The sequence below is a fragment of the Lytechinus variegatus genome, chromosome 17 (assembly GCF_018143015.1).
Source record: "Lytechinus variegatus isolate NC3 chromosome 17, Lvar_3.0, whole genome shotgun sequence".
NCBI lineage: Eukaryota > Metazoa > Echinodermata > Echinoidea > Temnopleuroida > Toxopneustidae > Lytechinus > Lytechinus variegatus.
In genome coordinates this window covers 12,161,323-12,178,604 of record NC_054756.1, presented here as the reverse complement: position 1 = coordinate 12,178,604, position 17,282 = coordinate 12,161,323, and the positions used below count along the sequence as shown (strand labels likewise).

The 17,282-nt window shown below is 35.8% G+C and overlaps 1 protein-coding gene across 9 annotated transcripts in view; it reads left to right on the top strand.

Annotated features, from left to right (window-relative positions):
• Positions 1-10,825, top strand: part of LOC121431006 — a 111,898-nt gene extending 101,073 nt beyond the window's left edge. For 7 of the 9 annotated variants that reach the window (XM_041628463.1, XM_041628457.1, XM_041628459.1 and 4 more), the window contains exons 29-36: positions 650-806; positions 1,611-1,677; positions 2,433-2,499; positions 4,890-4,975; positions 6,202-6,322; positions 7,710-7,751; positions 8,720-8,803; positions 10,029-10,825. In XM_041628463.1, coding sequence (XP_041484397.1) covers positions 650-806; positions 1,611-1,677; positions 2,433-2,499; positions 4,890-4,975; positions 6,202-6,322; positions 7,710-7,751; positions 8,720-8,803; positions 10,029-10,130 — 726 coding nt within the window. In that variant the 3' untranslated portion in view covers positions 10,131-10,825. Of the gene's footprint in view, positions 1-649; positions 807-1,610; positions 1,678-2,432; positions 2,500-4,889; positions 4,976-6,201; positions 6,323-7,709; positions 7,752-8,719; positions 8,804-10,028 lie in introns of those variants that run through there. The other 2 variants (XM_041628464.1, XM_041628465.1) reach the window with 2 other exon arrangements.
• The last annotated feature ends 6,457 nt before the right edge of the window (positions 10,826-17,282 follow it).

The following is a 17,282-nucleotide window of genomic DNA, read 5'->3' as shown; positions in this document are numbered from 1 at the left end:
ATCAGATTGTAATATTTCTTGGGGAACTTCACACAATTTTTGTATATCAAATGTATCAGCTATTTGGGGGTTTGTTCTTATTTTGACCCATGTTTTTAGTACGCACTAATGAGGGACATGCATGTATGCTGCAGGGATGGAGGATTATAATATTAACAACTTTCATATGATAAAGAGTGCTGTGATTCTTTGCAGTACAGTGTAATGGACCTCACATACCACACCTAACAGCCTCAAACCTTTCTTTCTCATCTTATATCCTCAGATCCTTCATTCAAATTTTATAATTGTATAATTTGTGTAGCGTTCTGGCCCAGTTGATTAGTCTCCGGACTTTCAAACAGAGGGCTATGGGTTAAAATCCCAGCCATGGCGTAATTTCCTTCAGCAATGAAATCATCCACGCTTGTGCTGCACTCGACCCAGGGGAGGTAAATAGTTACCGGCAGGAAGTAATTCCTCAAAAAGCTGTGTGCACCTGAATAGGTAGCCTTGCTTTGTAGCCGGGTATTAATACATGTAATAGCAGGGCCCACTGGGAGAACAGTTTTTGGAGCTGGTGTGGCTACCCTGGGTAATTATACCATTATTATTGTTATCATTATAAGATTACTCTTGTCATATTTTCTTTTTAATTCATTTTTTCAAGGTGCTTTGTGGGATTGTCGCAGGGGCAACCCATCTGCTGTTCTTGGCTGTCTTTGCGTGGATGCTGAATCAAGGGATGTACATCATGTTACAGCTTGGTATCCGGCGTCTTACTCATGTCCAGGTCAAGAGATGGCAGTACTCTGTCATAGGATGGGGTAAGCCAAACTGGTGTTCCATAAATCTGCTCGTAAATAACTGACTTCAATGACTTCATGCAAGGCTGGTGACTGTTTGTTGTGGTTAATGATATATCCCTATATACATGTAGCTGACTTTAATAGCACCAAAGAACAGGTAGCAGTTGTGTGTAAAGAAACTTCAGTTGGTAATTTTGCAAATATCTAAATGGAACATGCACCCTGGGGGGGGGGTCACAAAGATTTAAGTGTGACTTAGAGTCCCAGTCAAAGATAAATGGAAGTTGTTGCAGTAAACACTGATTTCAAAAGAATGTCTGTGATAAGTACACTGTACTTGTAGATCATAAAACCTGTGATAATATCAAGTTTGCAATAACACAGCTACCGAAAAATCCCAAATTATTAAATTTGATTTGCTGGTAGCAAACTTGTTGTACATTTACATGTATGAAAAGAGACCGGGGGGGGGGGGCATTTCATAAAGCTGTTCGTAAGTTAAAAGTGGCTTTAAGAACGACTAGTGATCCTCTCTTGTGGTTTATGAAAAGTGATATTCACCATGAATGTTCATCGGTGATTATTCAGCGAGCAAGAAAGAATCACCAGTCTTTCTTCAAGTCACTCTTCAACTTACTAACATACATGTATTTATGAATCACCCATCAAGGGTGAAAAGTAGCTTTACCTTTGCACATCAAGCAGGGTGTGTAAGTAATATGCTTTTTTTTCATATTTATTGAGATTTGTCTGGTAGTATTCTGTTCCCTTGCATTTTAATTGAATTTACATGGAACTCTGTTCCTTTGAATTTGTTACCAGGTATTCCATTGGCTATCATTGGGATTACTTCAGCAGTTGACTACAGGCTTTACCTAGATGGAAACTAGTGAGTACCAAAAGCTTGCATGAATAGCGGGGGAGATGGGGGATACACTGTATATGTGTTTTCTCACCACTTTGGAGAGGGAGAATGACCTTCATGAAAACTGATCTTGTTTTTTTTTCATTTGCATCAAACTTATAACTTGTAACATGTTTATTCCTCTCAAAATTTCTTTTTTCTTGCCAAAATGACTTTGGCCGTGGCAATAAATCAGTTGTAAAGTACATGTATGTCAGTTTGTCTATTTATGTGTTTATGCTTGTGTACGGTCTGGTTCTGAGGGTTGTTGGATCAAATCCCAGCTATATCATAATTTCTTTCAGCAAGAAATTTATCCACATTATGCTGTACTCAACCCAGGGGAGGTGAATGGGTACCCGGAGGATTTATTTTCTTGAATGCACTCAGCGCTGAAAAGCAGCTCAAGCTAAAGCCAGGGTAATAATAAAAATAAACATGGCACTTCGGAATAGACTATTTCTAGATAGATGGCTCTATATAAATGCCTATTATTACTATTATTATGAACGGAGTTCTGTATTTATATACCTACTCATTCACTTTTTAGTCTGAATAGCAAGTATTATGTTAAAATGAAAAAATTTAGAAATAAACATGTAGTTGCTAACAGCTTTTTTGTATCTCGCCTGAACTAAGTTTGGCAAAGACTTACATGTAGTAGACAGAGGCCAAGTGTTTTCATATCATTATCAACCTTCGCAATTATTTCTCATCATTATTTTGTTTTCTTTTAATAGCTGTTGGCTTGCGACTGTTCGGGGTGGGGCATATGCCTTCATTGGCCCCGTGCTTGCCGTACTGATGGTAAGTTATCAAATCATGAACCATGGTACTGTGTTGTACAATGTATGGAAATTGTACTATCAGTGCAACGGCATTTTATTTTGTACTAGCATCTTTTTATCAGCACAACAATATTTTGAGATCAGGGCCCCGTTGTACAAAGAGTTACGATTGATCCAATCAATCGTAACTCTATGGAAATCCATCATAATTTTTTCTACAGAAAATTTGCAAAATGTCCTTTGTAATCAAAGGAGAACACTCCAACTTGTCAAGAAATCAATGAATTTATGGATATGGATTCATATCTAGAATTTTTTTGAACAAACATGCATTTCATATGTTGACTTTGCTGGATTTCCATAGTTGCGATTGATTTGATCAATCGCAACTCTTTGTACAACCGGGCCCTGGTGTATTGGTTCAGTTGGTAAAGCGACCATCTCACAACAGGGAGGTCGAGATTTGCTGCTACCCTGTTTAGCGTTCAACGATTAAAGGGATAGAGCCTCGTTGATCTGACGCTACACATTAGCTGTCAAGCCCACAATCGATTGGGCAAAACAAATTTTTGGAGTATTTCATTTTATGTCTATTTTGAAGAATGATGGATTTCATTTTTTTTTCATCTCCAAACAGCCTCTGCATGACTTTGTCTTTGGCCCTCTACGATGCCAAACACATGAAATCGTGTGATGCCTGTACATAATTAAGGATTATAGCCCATAAATCATCTATGGTACATGTACCATACCACAATTTCTTTTTTTAACTAATTCATTGTAAAATGCTTGTCTCACACGTAGCAAGACATAATTCGGCTTTTCAGACCAGATTTTTCTGCAGGGATGCCAAACCTTCATTTTTGTCTCACCTGCATAGCAGAGTGAGACTATAGGCGCTGCTTTTCCGACGGCAGCGGCGGCGTCAACATCAAATCTTAACCTAAGGTTAAGTTTTTGAAATGACATCATAACTTAGAAAGTATATGGACCTAGTTCATGAAACTTGGCCTTAAGGTTAATCAAGTATTACTGAACATCCTATAAGAGTTTCATGTCACATGACCAAGGTCAAAGGTCATTTAGGGTCAATGAACTTAGACCATGTTGGGGGAATCAACATCAAAATCTTAACCTGAGGTTAAGTTTTTGAAATGTCATCATAACTTAGAAAATATATGGACCTAGTTCATTAAACTTGGACATAAGGTTAATCAAGTATCACCAAACATCCTGCATGAGTTTCACGTCACATGACCAAGGTCAAAGGTCATTTAGGGTCAATGAACTTTGGCTGATTTGGGGGTATCTGTTGAATTACAATCAAAACTTTAAAAGTTTTTGGATCTGATTCATGAAACTTGGACATAATAGTAATCAAGTATCACTGAACATCCTGTGCAAGTTTCAGGTCACATGATCAAGGTCAAAGGTCATTTAGGGTCAATGAACTTTGGCCGAATTGGGGGTATTTGTTGAATTACTATCATAACTTTGGAAGTATTTGTTGAATTACTATCATAATGGTCTAGTTCATAAAACTTGGACATAAGAGTAATCAAGTATCACTGAACATCCTGTGTGCATTTTAGGTCACATGACCAAGGTCAAAGTTCAATGAACTTTGGCCATAATGGGGGTATCTGTTGAATTACCATCATAACTTTGCAAGTTTATTGATCTGACTTTTGAAACTTGGACATAAGAGTAATCAAGTATCACTGAATATCATGTGCAAGTTTCAGGTCACATGATCAAGGTCAAAGGTCATTTGAGATCAATGAACTTTGGCCGCATTGGGGGGTATTTGTTGAATTACCATCCTATCTCTGTAAGTCTATTGGTCTAATTCATAAAACATGCAAATAAGAGTTACCAAGTATCACTGAACATCTTGTGTGAGTTATAGTAGTTTTCAAAGTCAGCACTGCTGCTATGTTGAATCGCGTGATGCAGGTGAGACAGCCAGAGGCATTCCACTTGTTCTTATTGTTTTCCCAATTTTGTATATTCTTGTTCTTAATTCTGAACCGTTTTACAGTTTTTATGACTCAAAAGGTTCCAGATTTTTTTTTTAACCATTTTAATGAGAAAGTCTTATTAGCAGTGCTTTGTAGCAATCTTATTAAACTTTGTATATTTCATTCATTTTATACACATTGTTCAAAATGCCCTGTTTATAAGCATTAAAACTGAATCAAATAGGTCATGGCCCACGCCCTTTTGTCTGCATTTAATGATCGTGGTGCTTATAAGGGGAGAAAAGACTCTTATATGCATGTTCGCTGGTTGGACAGTTAGTTTGGGGGGTTTTAGAGGGGGGGGGGGTAACAATCAGAAAATTTTAATCCAGCAACAAAATATTGTGTATTAAAAATGTTTATGTTTTTTTATCATGATTTTTTTCAGGTCAACTTGGGGATATTCTTTTATGCGATTTCTCGTTTCACATCTGTGAAAGCATTCAAGAACAAATCTGAGAAAGACAAGATAAGGTTAGTATTAAGGATTTATTGTAATTGTATACATTTCCAAAGCATAACAAGAAATAAATGCAGATGTAGGACAGTTTATTTTGTCTTAGCAAGTATTGTTATACAAGACAGTATAGTGTTCTGTTTCACTTGGCAAGTTAACAAAATTATTCATTATAAAAGAAAAAACATGATCATGAACAGGATAGAATCACAAAGTTATTAAGAACAAACAAAATTAGCAATATGATAAAGCAGCTGTCATGGTCGTTTGTATTTTTAATATACATGTAACTTTCAGAAGTGTATAATACTGGAAAGACTTCCCTCTGAAGTAAAGAATAAATATACAATGTATCATAGCCTGAGGGAAATGGGTTTATAGTTACAAAATAGTTAATCATACTTCCTTTTCATTCACAAGTTTCACCAAAGTTAAAAAAAGTATAAATATATATTTTTTCATGAGAATTTGCTTTAGTTTGTATTACCTTTTTGTTAATCATAAAAAATATACATTTCAGAACAAACATAAAAAACTATGAAAAACATGTGTGTTGCTTTTTGGAAACATTATGCACACAATACCTGCTAGCTGCGGTTATACATGTAGTAAAGGTGCCTTTTGTTGAAGATGTCACATTCTGACGAAAATCAAATTCAAATCATAATGCCTGCTGCTGATTGGCCGAGATCAAGATAAGTTTGATTTATGGAGTGAAGTTTGATTGCAACTATGCCCCAAGATTAGTCAAGCTACATGTATTCAAATAACCACCAATGACTCTCATGGGGCATTAAAAGAAATTCCAATACAGGCGTCTGTCCCCAAATCACGCATAAAATCTTTGATGAAGTGCACATTTTGTAGTTGATTTGCGTTCAGTTGCTAATGAATTTTACCACAACACCCCAGTATGCCTTATGTTCAGGCATATGCTTGATTTGTAATTGAATGTTAGATTCTTTCAATGCCACATTAGTATCACTCCGTGTGAGGAAATACAAATGTGTTCATTTCTCCCTCCCTCCCACAAATCACGCTTAAAATCTTTGATGAAGTGCATATTTTGTAGTTGATTTGCGTTCAATTACTAATGAATTTTGTCGCAACACCCCAGTATGCCTTATGTTCAGGCATATGCTTGATTTGCAATTGAATGTTACAATGTAGCTTCTGTCAACGCCACATTAGTATCACTCCGTGTGAGGAAATACAAATGTGTTCATTTCTCCCTACGATGTAGGTCCACTCTTCGAGCAGTGAGTGTCCTCTGTCCTATCCTTGGCATCACCTGGGCCTTGGGATTGTTTGTTAGGGTACATATCTCTTTGGAGTACAGCTTTACCATCCTCAACTCATCTCAGGTAAGTGACGTTGTAGATGGCAGAGAGATAATTTTGGCAGTGATGGTGATGAAGGTGCTGATGCTACACACGCTAAAGTTGACGAGGGTAACGGGGGTATCGATGATTGTACCTGGTGGGTGTTTCATAAAGCTGTTCTTAAGTTAAGAGCGACTTTAAGAACGACTGGTGATCCTTTCTTACGCGTAAACCATCGCCAATGAACATTTTGGTTGTATGTCATTTACCACAAGAAAGCATCACCAGTCGTTCTTAAAGTCGCTCTTAACTTAAGAACAGCTTTATGAAACACCCACCAGGTAATGTTTTTTATAATGAAGGTTATCATGATATAGATAATGATCTCATCTTTTTGTGAGATGATGATGTTGATGGTTGGCTGGGTGTTTTTTTTATTTTCATGATAAATAAGAATACATTAATATAAACAATTAATGTGCATGTGTAATTATACAGAATAATGAACAATATACAGCTACTGGTATACATCTTAACAAGTTTCAAGAAAAATTCACATTGGCCTGTTTCTTATAGTCAATCCGTTCCTCTATAGGTTCCTTTGGCCCCATCTTACAAAGAGTTGCAAGATCTGGTGTAACCTTGCTTGGAAATGACTGCAAGGTAACACAACATTTCCTCCTGCGACATTAGCTCCGGTCCTAAAATTGAGGGCATAACACTGAAGGGTATGACTAAGTATTGTAAAAGAGTTTTTTGGTACAGAATAATGTAAAGATAAGACTAGGGTTTATTTAGTTTTGGAGGTGAGGTTTTATGTTTACGTGCGGGGGCCCGTTTCATAAAGGACTTGCAGTCAGTTCCATGGCATTTCCTCCTGCGACAACTGCTCCGGTGGATAATCTGGGGCCCGTTTCATAAAGAGTTACAACTGTTTTACATGTAACTTTGCCATTTAGGCAACTACCATGGCAACAGCTCAGCAGCCAATCAAAATCAAGGTTACCATGGTAGTTGCCATAATTGCAAAGTTACATGTACAACAGTTGTAACTCTTTATGAAACGGGCCCCAGATTATCCACCGGAGCGGTTGTCGCAGGAGCCATGGAACTGACTTTACCAGAGCTACCAAGTCTCACGCATTATGCGTGAGACTCAAGCATTTTGGACTCTTGTTCATCCCCTCAAATCTCTGTCTCACGCAACTATCGCAGCCTATCCCCATATACATTGTACACAATGTCTGTGATCTCACTCAGATTCACAGAAAATCTCACGCATAGCTGGTCTTTGAACTTGGCATCTCTGCTTTACATGTAAGCCAAACACTTTATATCCCTCTCCAATTCAACCCAAGGTGTGTGAGAAAAACACAATAGCCTGCCAATTAATGACTTATCTTTGTTTCTTTTTCACCCTTATTTCCAGGGAGTGTTGCTATTCATATTCCAGGTGTTGTTGAATGAAGAGGTAAGGAACAAATTTCTCTCCTGTGTGTTTAAGATCGCATTCTCGATCTGTAATGAAAATCATGAGTCAGAAAAAAATTGGAACCAGTGGGATTCCGGGCAGCGACTTAACCACCAGGCTATTCTGGTTCACGGCTAAATCACGATGAATTGGAAATCAAATACCCTTGATCCTCTTTTTTTTCTGACTCATTATTATGCAAAGGCAGTCTGCCATGGACAATAGATAGTACATAATAAGGCTTTAATATGAGGAAATTATAATTTGTAACCAAATTTTTCGGCATTACTCCTAGGTGTTTATGATCTCATGCTCCATCTGTAATGAAAATTATAAGTCAGAAAAAATTGGAACCAGTGGGATTCGAACCTGCCATCTACTGCTTTCCGGGCAGAGACTTAACCACCAGGCTATTCTGGTTCATGGCTAAATCACGATGAACTGGAAATAAAATATCCTCGATCCTCTTTTTCTCTGACTCATTAATATGCAAATGCAATCATCCGCGGACAATAGATGTTGATTTAGCCGTGAACCAGAATAGCCTGGTGGTTAAGTCGCTGCCCGCTAAATCACAATGAACTGGAAATCAAATACCCTCGATCCTCTTTTTTCTGACTCATTAATATGCAAATGCAATCCGCCGCGGACACTAGATCGTTATTTACCTGTGAACCAGAATAGCCTGGTGGTTAAGTCGCTGCCCGGAAAGCAGTAGATGGCAGGTTCGAATCCCACTAGTTCCATTTTTTTCTGACTTATGATTTTCATACAGATGAAGCATGCGATCATAAACACATACAGCAGGAGTATTGCCGAAAATTTGATTACAAATTATAATTTCCTCCTATTAAAGCCTCTTTACATGTATTTACTGATTAATTTTATTCATTGTATATTTTTGTTATAAATTCATTTATTTTTTATTTTTTAATGTTTATATCATATATTATATATTTTCACTACAGGTGTATGCTGGAGTGAGAAGGAGGTTGAGACGTCACATCATTAACCCTGTTGGTACCGTCGAGGCATCGCAAACTGAAAACAAGGTATGAAATATCCGCATACATTCGTAATTACGAAGGTTCGTTAGTCGGAAAACGAATTCTGAAGGTTCGTTAGTCCGAAAATGAAGTGTTTTTCGTAATTCCGAAGGTTCGTTGATCCGAAAACGAAATGAGGTTCGTAATTCTGAAGGTTCGTTAATCCGAAAACTGAATGATTAACAAACCTTATTTCGTTTTCGGATGAATGAACCTTCGGAACATCGAACCTTATTTCGTTTTTGGATTATCGAATCTTCGGAATGACGCCACAAATGTTCGGATTAACTAACCCTTTTACGTTTTCGGATTAATGAACATCGAGGTATAGGCAATTTACGCGTTTCGGAATTACGAACCTTCGGAATTATGAAGTGTAACTGAAATATCTCATCTTTTTAATTCACATTGTGACAATGTCTCCACCTAAGGTGGATGGTAGAGGTTTTATCTGATGCCCTATCCAACCTGCCCATTTTCTCTTTTTGCAATAACCTGAAAAACCATTTTATTGATTAAATGTATTGTTTAACTTTGTGAGCAGCCGATTTAAAAAATTCTCAAACCAAGATGAAACATGTGTACAAGTGCATGTATTAGAACTAATAAACCCTGAAAACAACCATTATTGAGAATGAAAAGCTAAAACTACAAGGAAGACCCCTATTTTGTAACTAGGCATCTTATAGACGCCTAAATAGTACACATAAGTGTATGGGATGAAATTAAGATGGTCTTTCCGGTCACTTTATATTTCAATTTTTGAAGCACTAAATAATTATTTTCGAACGCAATTTTTTCTAGGCTTCATTTTTGTAACATATCACAGAGACAGGTGACAAGTGTGACCTTCTAGCTTAGATTTTTTAAAAGTCAAACCAATGTTAACCAATCACTTTAACACTAATAGTCCAGGGGTGTTATTATTTTTTGTCACCCCCCACCCCCGCCCTTCTATCCTCCCCTTTTTTCACTATTTAATAATTAAACATTCATGTGGGTGGTCCCTACTGCCCCCCCCCTTAATTTGGCGCCGCCCATGGTTTAAGTTGCTTGATAAAGATTCAAAACTGCTCAGAACGCAGCAGTGATAATGGAATAAATTTTGTCTTCCAAGTGTTCCTGCCTATCGTAAGAGTAATTACAAGCATTCAATGTCACAAGATACATGTATGCAAAGTCAGTCTGCATGCATAACTATTCAAATGCCCCTTTTATTGCCTTCTTTCAGAGTGTCACCAAACCAACCATTTCCACAAGACAGGAAACAAAATCGTCATCAGACGAGAGCGGCAACATGGATATGGAGGTTGTTTCACTTAAAGATGAATAATGAGTAAACCAACTTCTCATTGGGAAATTGAGTTTGAATTCAAGTAAAGAGATAATACATGTAAATGATTTTGCTGATAAAGTATGGTAATATTATTTCTTTTTTTTCAAAGTTCAAGGATAATTTTAATCGTACATGTACAAAATTAAAATTCCACTGTATGTACATTGGCAACTGAGTTAATCAAAGTTAAAGACCGATGGCTCGTTCTTAACTTTTCTAATTTTTGAAAAATCATAGCCAATCGGAATTGATTTACGGAAACTCTGAACAAATATTTCTTGTTAACAGCAATAATTTTAATGATCTGATTTCACTGTAGATAGCTGATGGTAATTAAGGGTGTTTGAGAATCAGAATCAACACCACAAAATATGTGACTAGTCTTGAGTAATGCTGTCAGCTGAACATTTTTAGTTGGGACGTTTTTCAGTTGGAACCCTCGGACATGTATCCCAGTGAAGGCAATAGTGCACAAAGTTACTATTATCGTAGATCTACATGTAAAATCACATCTGAACTTGATGTTTACATTGTGTGTAAATCACAGCTTCCTGGTTCAGTTTGCATTTTTTCAATATCCTTTTTTCACTTTTCATAATGAAATTTATGTAGACATAAATTTATGTAGACATGTAATTTATGTAGACATAAATTTATGTAGACATGATATTTATGTAGACAAACATGTATCTCTGTAATCAATTATAAGCCTCAAATTTCAGTTTCCAGTCCATTGATCTTTTAATTCAGGCCTACAGCATTATTAGAATGGGTTTATTCTTGGTGTATCTTTGTAAATACTTTTTTCCCATTATTTTAACAATATGTTCATCCATGTAAATTGTCAACATTTTGCTTGCCAATTACATACATGTATATATGTAGGCCTATAGAATTGTAAACTTAAGGCAGTAAATCATTTCCGTTCAGTTGAATAGCATCAGCATGAATACTGTAGTATTGTGATATCTGGCAGATTAAGAGTAGCTACCATATATCAATCATATTGTTCTACTCTAATTCCGGTTGCCTGTGTTTAATTTTTTTTTTACTACTGGTACATGTATATGTTGTGTCATGTTATAACATTGTTCAAAACAGATACATGTATCAAAAGAAGTGTATAAATTTTAACATATTCACATGTATATACACAGCATTATTTTTACCATACCAGTGTGCCTGCATGTGCTAAAGACATACAATAATTTTGATACTTTAATTCCATTTTTATGTCTTTTTACAAGGTATGTATACACATGTATACAATGTATATCAGTATCTGGACCAGTGAGAGTAATCTAAAATAAGGTTGTATGTTCTTTTATTTCAAAGCTGTTGCCTCTAATAATAAGGCTATGTATTCATTGATACTTTGTAATTGATATGAAATTATAATACCCATGCACAATTCATCTTGAAATTTGTAAATCATTATAGTAAATATACATGTATCATTCAAGGAATGCAAGTTTCGTTCAGAGACTTCTTTTGAAAGTCGACATATTTCATAAAAAGACAGACCCTAATTTTTATACTGTCTTGTATAGGTGTATTTAATGAGCTTTGACCTGCCCACTTGAAATTCGAACTTAGCCTGTATTTTGATGTCATCTACCTACACACCAACAATTTTTAAATCCCATTTAATATTTTTCGAGTTATTGCACATCAACCAACTCGCATATTTAATGAGCTGTGACCTTTGACCTATGGACTACGAATTCTAACTTAGCCTGTATTTTGGTGTCATCTACGTACACACTAAAATTGTTTAAATCCCATGAAATATTTTTTTTATTGCGTGGAAACCATCTCACATATTTAATGAGCTGTGACCTTTGGCCTGTGGACTCACAATTTTTAAATCCAATGAAATATTTTTCAAGTTATCGTGTGGAAACAAACTCGCATATTTAATGAGCTGTGACCTTTGACCTGCAGACTTGGAATTCGAACTTAGCCTGTATTTACGTGTCATCTACCTACACACCGAAATGTTTTAAAATCTGTTAAATTTACATTTATCACTCGTACATGTAAACAAACTTGCTTAATTAATGAGCTGTGACCTTTGACCTGCGGACTCGGAATTCAAAATTAGCATGACGAAAAACTTCCATTTGAGAACACTATACCCCAGTTCCCCTTCTCATCAATTCTCTTCTCCAGCCGTAACTGCCTCAAGAAAGCAATTTAAGTATCAAAACACCTGTTTCTTGATGTTGGTCCGAAGATAAAACAACAGCCCGGCATATACAGTCACAGCAGGGGGCCACACACGATGGGATACATGCGCAGCGCTGAGTACGGTCCCTGTAAGCTTGCCATCATTTTTATTCGCTTACTTTCCTTATTCCGAGGTCGATTTTCTTCGTTCGAAATTGAAAATGGACTAACATTGGGTTACTGAATACAATATGCCTTTGAAAACGTTATTAAATATGGAATACAATGATTTCATTCCGAAGGTTCTACTACAGGCAAAGAAGTCTTACGTAATAGCGCAGCTGCTGTTTATCTTTTCGTCCTTTGCTCAACGCTCATATACTGGCCTGTGGGGGTAAAATAGAGACAGCGGGGATTACCCCTGGATTACTTGGCCAAGTGCGGTTGATAAGGGCTTGGAAATAATTTTTTTTGAGATCCAAATGGAAAATGGGGTACAACACCGCAGTTTGCAATCCGAACTGAGATCCAAATGAAAAATTGGGGTACAACACCGCAGTTCGTAATCCGAACTGCGGTATTGTTTCAAAGGGAAGTTTGACGTAATGGCTGTATTTTGGTGTCATCTACCTACAGACAGGGGCAACGCTTAGTGCCCCCACCGGACTTCGTCTACGGGGGCATAATAAACAAAGGTTGAGACTTATGATAAAATGATTTTGAAATAATTTGTCAATATTATCGAAAGGCCTGGTCCCACTATACTTCAGATACGTAGAGAATGTAAAACGGAAAAGAGTCTTGCCATTCGTTGGAAAACGCTATGTATCCGGTGTGTACTCTTTGCATACGTGTTTCATACGCTATACATGTATATCCACCAAGCATCCGTCCTTTGTGATTTAATTGTTCACCCATTTTCTTGAGCGGATGAAAACATGGAGCCACCCCGAAATTTTGTTGTCCGCTGTATCCCAAATGATTATGCTTTATGTCCGTCGGCCATTTGGACCAGGCCTTTAGACATTAATGTAATCGTTATTACAGCCTTACAGGTATCAGAAGTTGGATAAGTCTAATTTCAGGGTCTAGGTGAAATTATCTTTTAAGGTCGACTTGACCAAAATTTGATATATTGTTCACTGATTTAAAAAATGTTGAATCATATTGAATGAAACTAACAATTGTCTTGGTCAAAGGTCACTTGAGGTCAACAAATCTGTGATTTTATTATTGAATGAAATTTTAAAAAAAATTTAACAAAATACTTAGTTGTTTTCAAAGTTAGCACTGTTATGAATTCCTGTCATGTCTGTCTATCATTTTTGTAAATGTTTCTTTACCAATTGTGATATTTGAATATATTTTGGAAATACTATATATGTGCAATATTTGACATCTAAAGTGCAATATTTCAGAGTCAATTTCTATAAGTTATTTAATTCTTGTCTATTTTTGAATTTACATGTGTTTGATATATTTTATGACGAAATCTTCAGATTGATGTGCACAATCCACATTGTAACTTATATTTGTTAATTCATGAAGGAATCATTCAAAGTGTTAAACACCAAGAATTCATGTAAATGTACTAGGCTTTTGAGCCCAAGGAGCAAGTTCACTTGTATGAAAAAATGGTATGTTCATTTTATAGGACTGTTACTATGTGCATGTACTCAGCTGTGCTTTGATACGTGGTATCATATTACCCCGGCTGTAGCTGAGTCGCCATATCGCCACAAAAGTGTGAAAAAAAGAAAAATCAGCGAAGTGGGAAAAATTGGACAAACGGTAAGAAAGTTATGAGCATTTGAATTTTGAAATCACTGATCATAGGAAGATCCTCATATTGGCGATGTGATCAAGCTTTGTGATGTCACAAAATGTTCGATCGCGTTTTGTTTTTACTTCAACACTACCATAAGTACAGTATACTGTGTAACACAAGTATTGACCAACACTTATTGTATTGAATGTACATGTACAATACGGCAATCTGTAAAGCCATAATAAACTTTCTGCACTCAAAAGAACGTAGAATTGTATTTTTTTTTAACTCTCTGCTTCAATCCCCAGTTTTTAATTAAAAATAAATATAAATAGGGGGAAAAGCATCCCAACATCATATTGATATTACATATTTCTTTTTTGCCTTTACCAAAAACTGTTTATGCTGGGAGGGTAAAGCAATTCCAAATACAATAATTGATTGTGATTCCTCAAAAATGTCTTTTGCCCACTTTTCTCCATGAAAAATATATTTTTTTGCTCTATATGTAGCTTTCACAATGCAACTGCTCCTCTTGCACTCTCCCCTTATTCCCTCTCTCTCTCTCTGTGTCTCTCTCTCACCCATGCACATCCAATCCCCTATCTTTCTTTCTCACTTTGCAACCATTTTCTGCTCCCCCCCCAAAAAAAAAATAGTATGCAATAATCACAAAAGAAAATAAATACATTTTTAGCAATATATTTGGTTATGGATGAGACACACACACACACTGTTTTTCCTACTATAAGAAAGGAAATGTTGAAAAATCTATAATAAATAAACTTTGATATTCATGTACTAGGTATCAAACAAAAACAAAACAAGCAAACAAACTAATATATGCATAGCATCATTTTGTGCATAGAAGTAAAATATTTTCTCTGTTAAATATACATTAGTAACTGAAAGTTGTGTACTTTTACTAGTCATGCTAACTGAACACAAAATTAAAATCAAATACATTTCAAAAGCAGTAAAACTATATATCGTTGGTTTTCAAAAGAATAGAAGAAAAACGAAGCAATTACCAGCTTTTAATCAACTTTTTTGTTTGTTTTAAGGGGAGATTGTTGGTTTTTCTCTCCCGAGCACCCTTTTCAGATTTCAACATTTGAGCCCTGTTGCTAATTTAAGTTCAAGTTTGATAAAATGTACTTCATGATATTTTGTCAAATTTTACTGTTTTTTTTTACCTGGTTCCATGCACCTCATGTTCATGTCATGAATCTCTTCCTTTATATTAACCACTTATTCACCGATGATTACATGCGACTACATGTACATGTATTTCATCAAGCCCAAATTATGCCTAAATTAAGGACGGTACATGAGGTGGATTACATCCCTCTCTTCTCATACTATTGAAGTTGGCCTACATGTACATGTATTTCAAATCATTTGACAAGTATTTTTTTGTTTTCTAGGGAGGGAGAAATCTTATGCAATTTATCTTCACAATTTAATATACAAGTACACATAGAGATAAATAAATAGGAAATTCTACATACACTGTACTATTTCACAGCATCACAAATATATACAGTACTACATACGGGTTTAATATATTAGAGTACTGAACCCATTGATAATTGGCAGCTAATGAAAGAAAGGGCAATACAAATGTTAATACTAGGGTGTAACCTGTATTTGGCTTTGATATGCAAGTACAATGTACAAGCAAGAAAGACAGGATCTCTATTATTTCAACAAAACAACAAAGACAGTACCTACATGTAAATCATAGCAAGTTGTAATCATAACATATCATTTAAAGTGCTGATTACATAACTAATAGCTCCATATCCTTACCCAGTTTTGGCATGGCGAGTGTGGCCAGGTATACATGTACATTCAGGCAGATTTAAAATGAATCCTCAAGGAATCCATTTACTACGCATACATGTACATGTAGAGAGTGACAAAAGTAGTTTAACATATACAACCATAGGCGGCGGTCCTTCCCTAAATTTGAGGTGGGGGGGGGGGACGGTCCCCCCTTGAATTATGTGTTGAAAAACTCAGGTGGACCCCCCCCCTAAAATTTTTGGCTTCTGTCGCCAATTTATAAAACATGAATGTTAGGTGAGATTTGAACCCCATACTTTATTCAAGTCTGGAGACTTATCCAATCACAAGGTTTATGGAACAGGACGCCTTATAGGCACCAAGAAACCATTAAGATACAGTATTTTAGGACCTACATCTCTAATTTTCTTCTGAAGACAGAAATATACTGCTAAGGTCCTTTGAATGGTCTTGAAAGTAGGTGGGAGCAACTGAACATGCACAAAATCAATTTTGTTTCACAATATTAGATATTTTCACTTATTTTTCTGAAGAAGCTTGCCGAAACCAGTAGGTGAAAGATGAATTTCACGAAACATGTTTTTGCCAAAAAATCAAAATCTCAGACCACTTTTGGCACTTTTTTATGGCAATGCTATGATGTAATGTACATGTAGTTGCCCAAATTTGGAAATTACTGAAAATAAACCATTATAATGGAAAATAAGATTGATCATACATAAATTCAGTACTGTAACGACTTGGAAATACATGTTTATAAACAGCATACAAGCTTTTACTATTGCTTACATGTAAATAGGTGTTTACTCATCACACATACATGTAGTAAATATTGTACTGACAGAATGTAGATTTATTTACATACATGTACAATGTACTGAAATTCATTGGTTTTACCAGGGAGTTAGAAACTCCCTGGATTTAGTTTGGTGAAGAACATTATTTTGAAATTATCTTTAAGAAGACTCAATTTATGCACTAATTAATATTCATAAATATACAGAGAAAGGACTCTCTTCCTTACCCCTACTTCTCTTTGAGCATCCAGTTTTAACTTTTATGTGGTTCTGTGTGTTTTATAGGATAGATACAATAATCTAATTCAATTTGAATAAACAATAGTAATAAATTGCATGCCATTAAAAAAAAAATTGACCAATGTAGGACACTATTCTCATACTTCATAATGCATTGGAGCCACAAGCACACATATATCGATGGCAGGTATGAAAATTAAATACTATATTGTTTTGTTTTATATACAAACACTACATTATTATTATTATACAGCCCCTACTATACTTACAGTAGTAAAAAGACTTATTAAGCTGTGGTAATTAATCAACAGATCGAAATTTTCAAAGTTTGAAGTCATCTGCAAATGAACATGATAGGGTTTACAT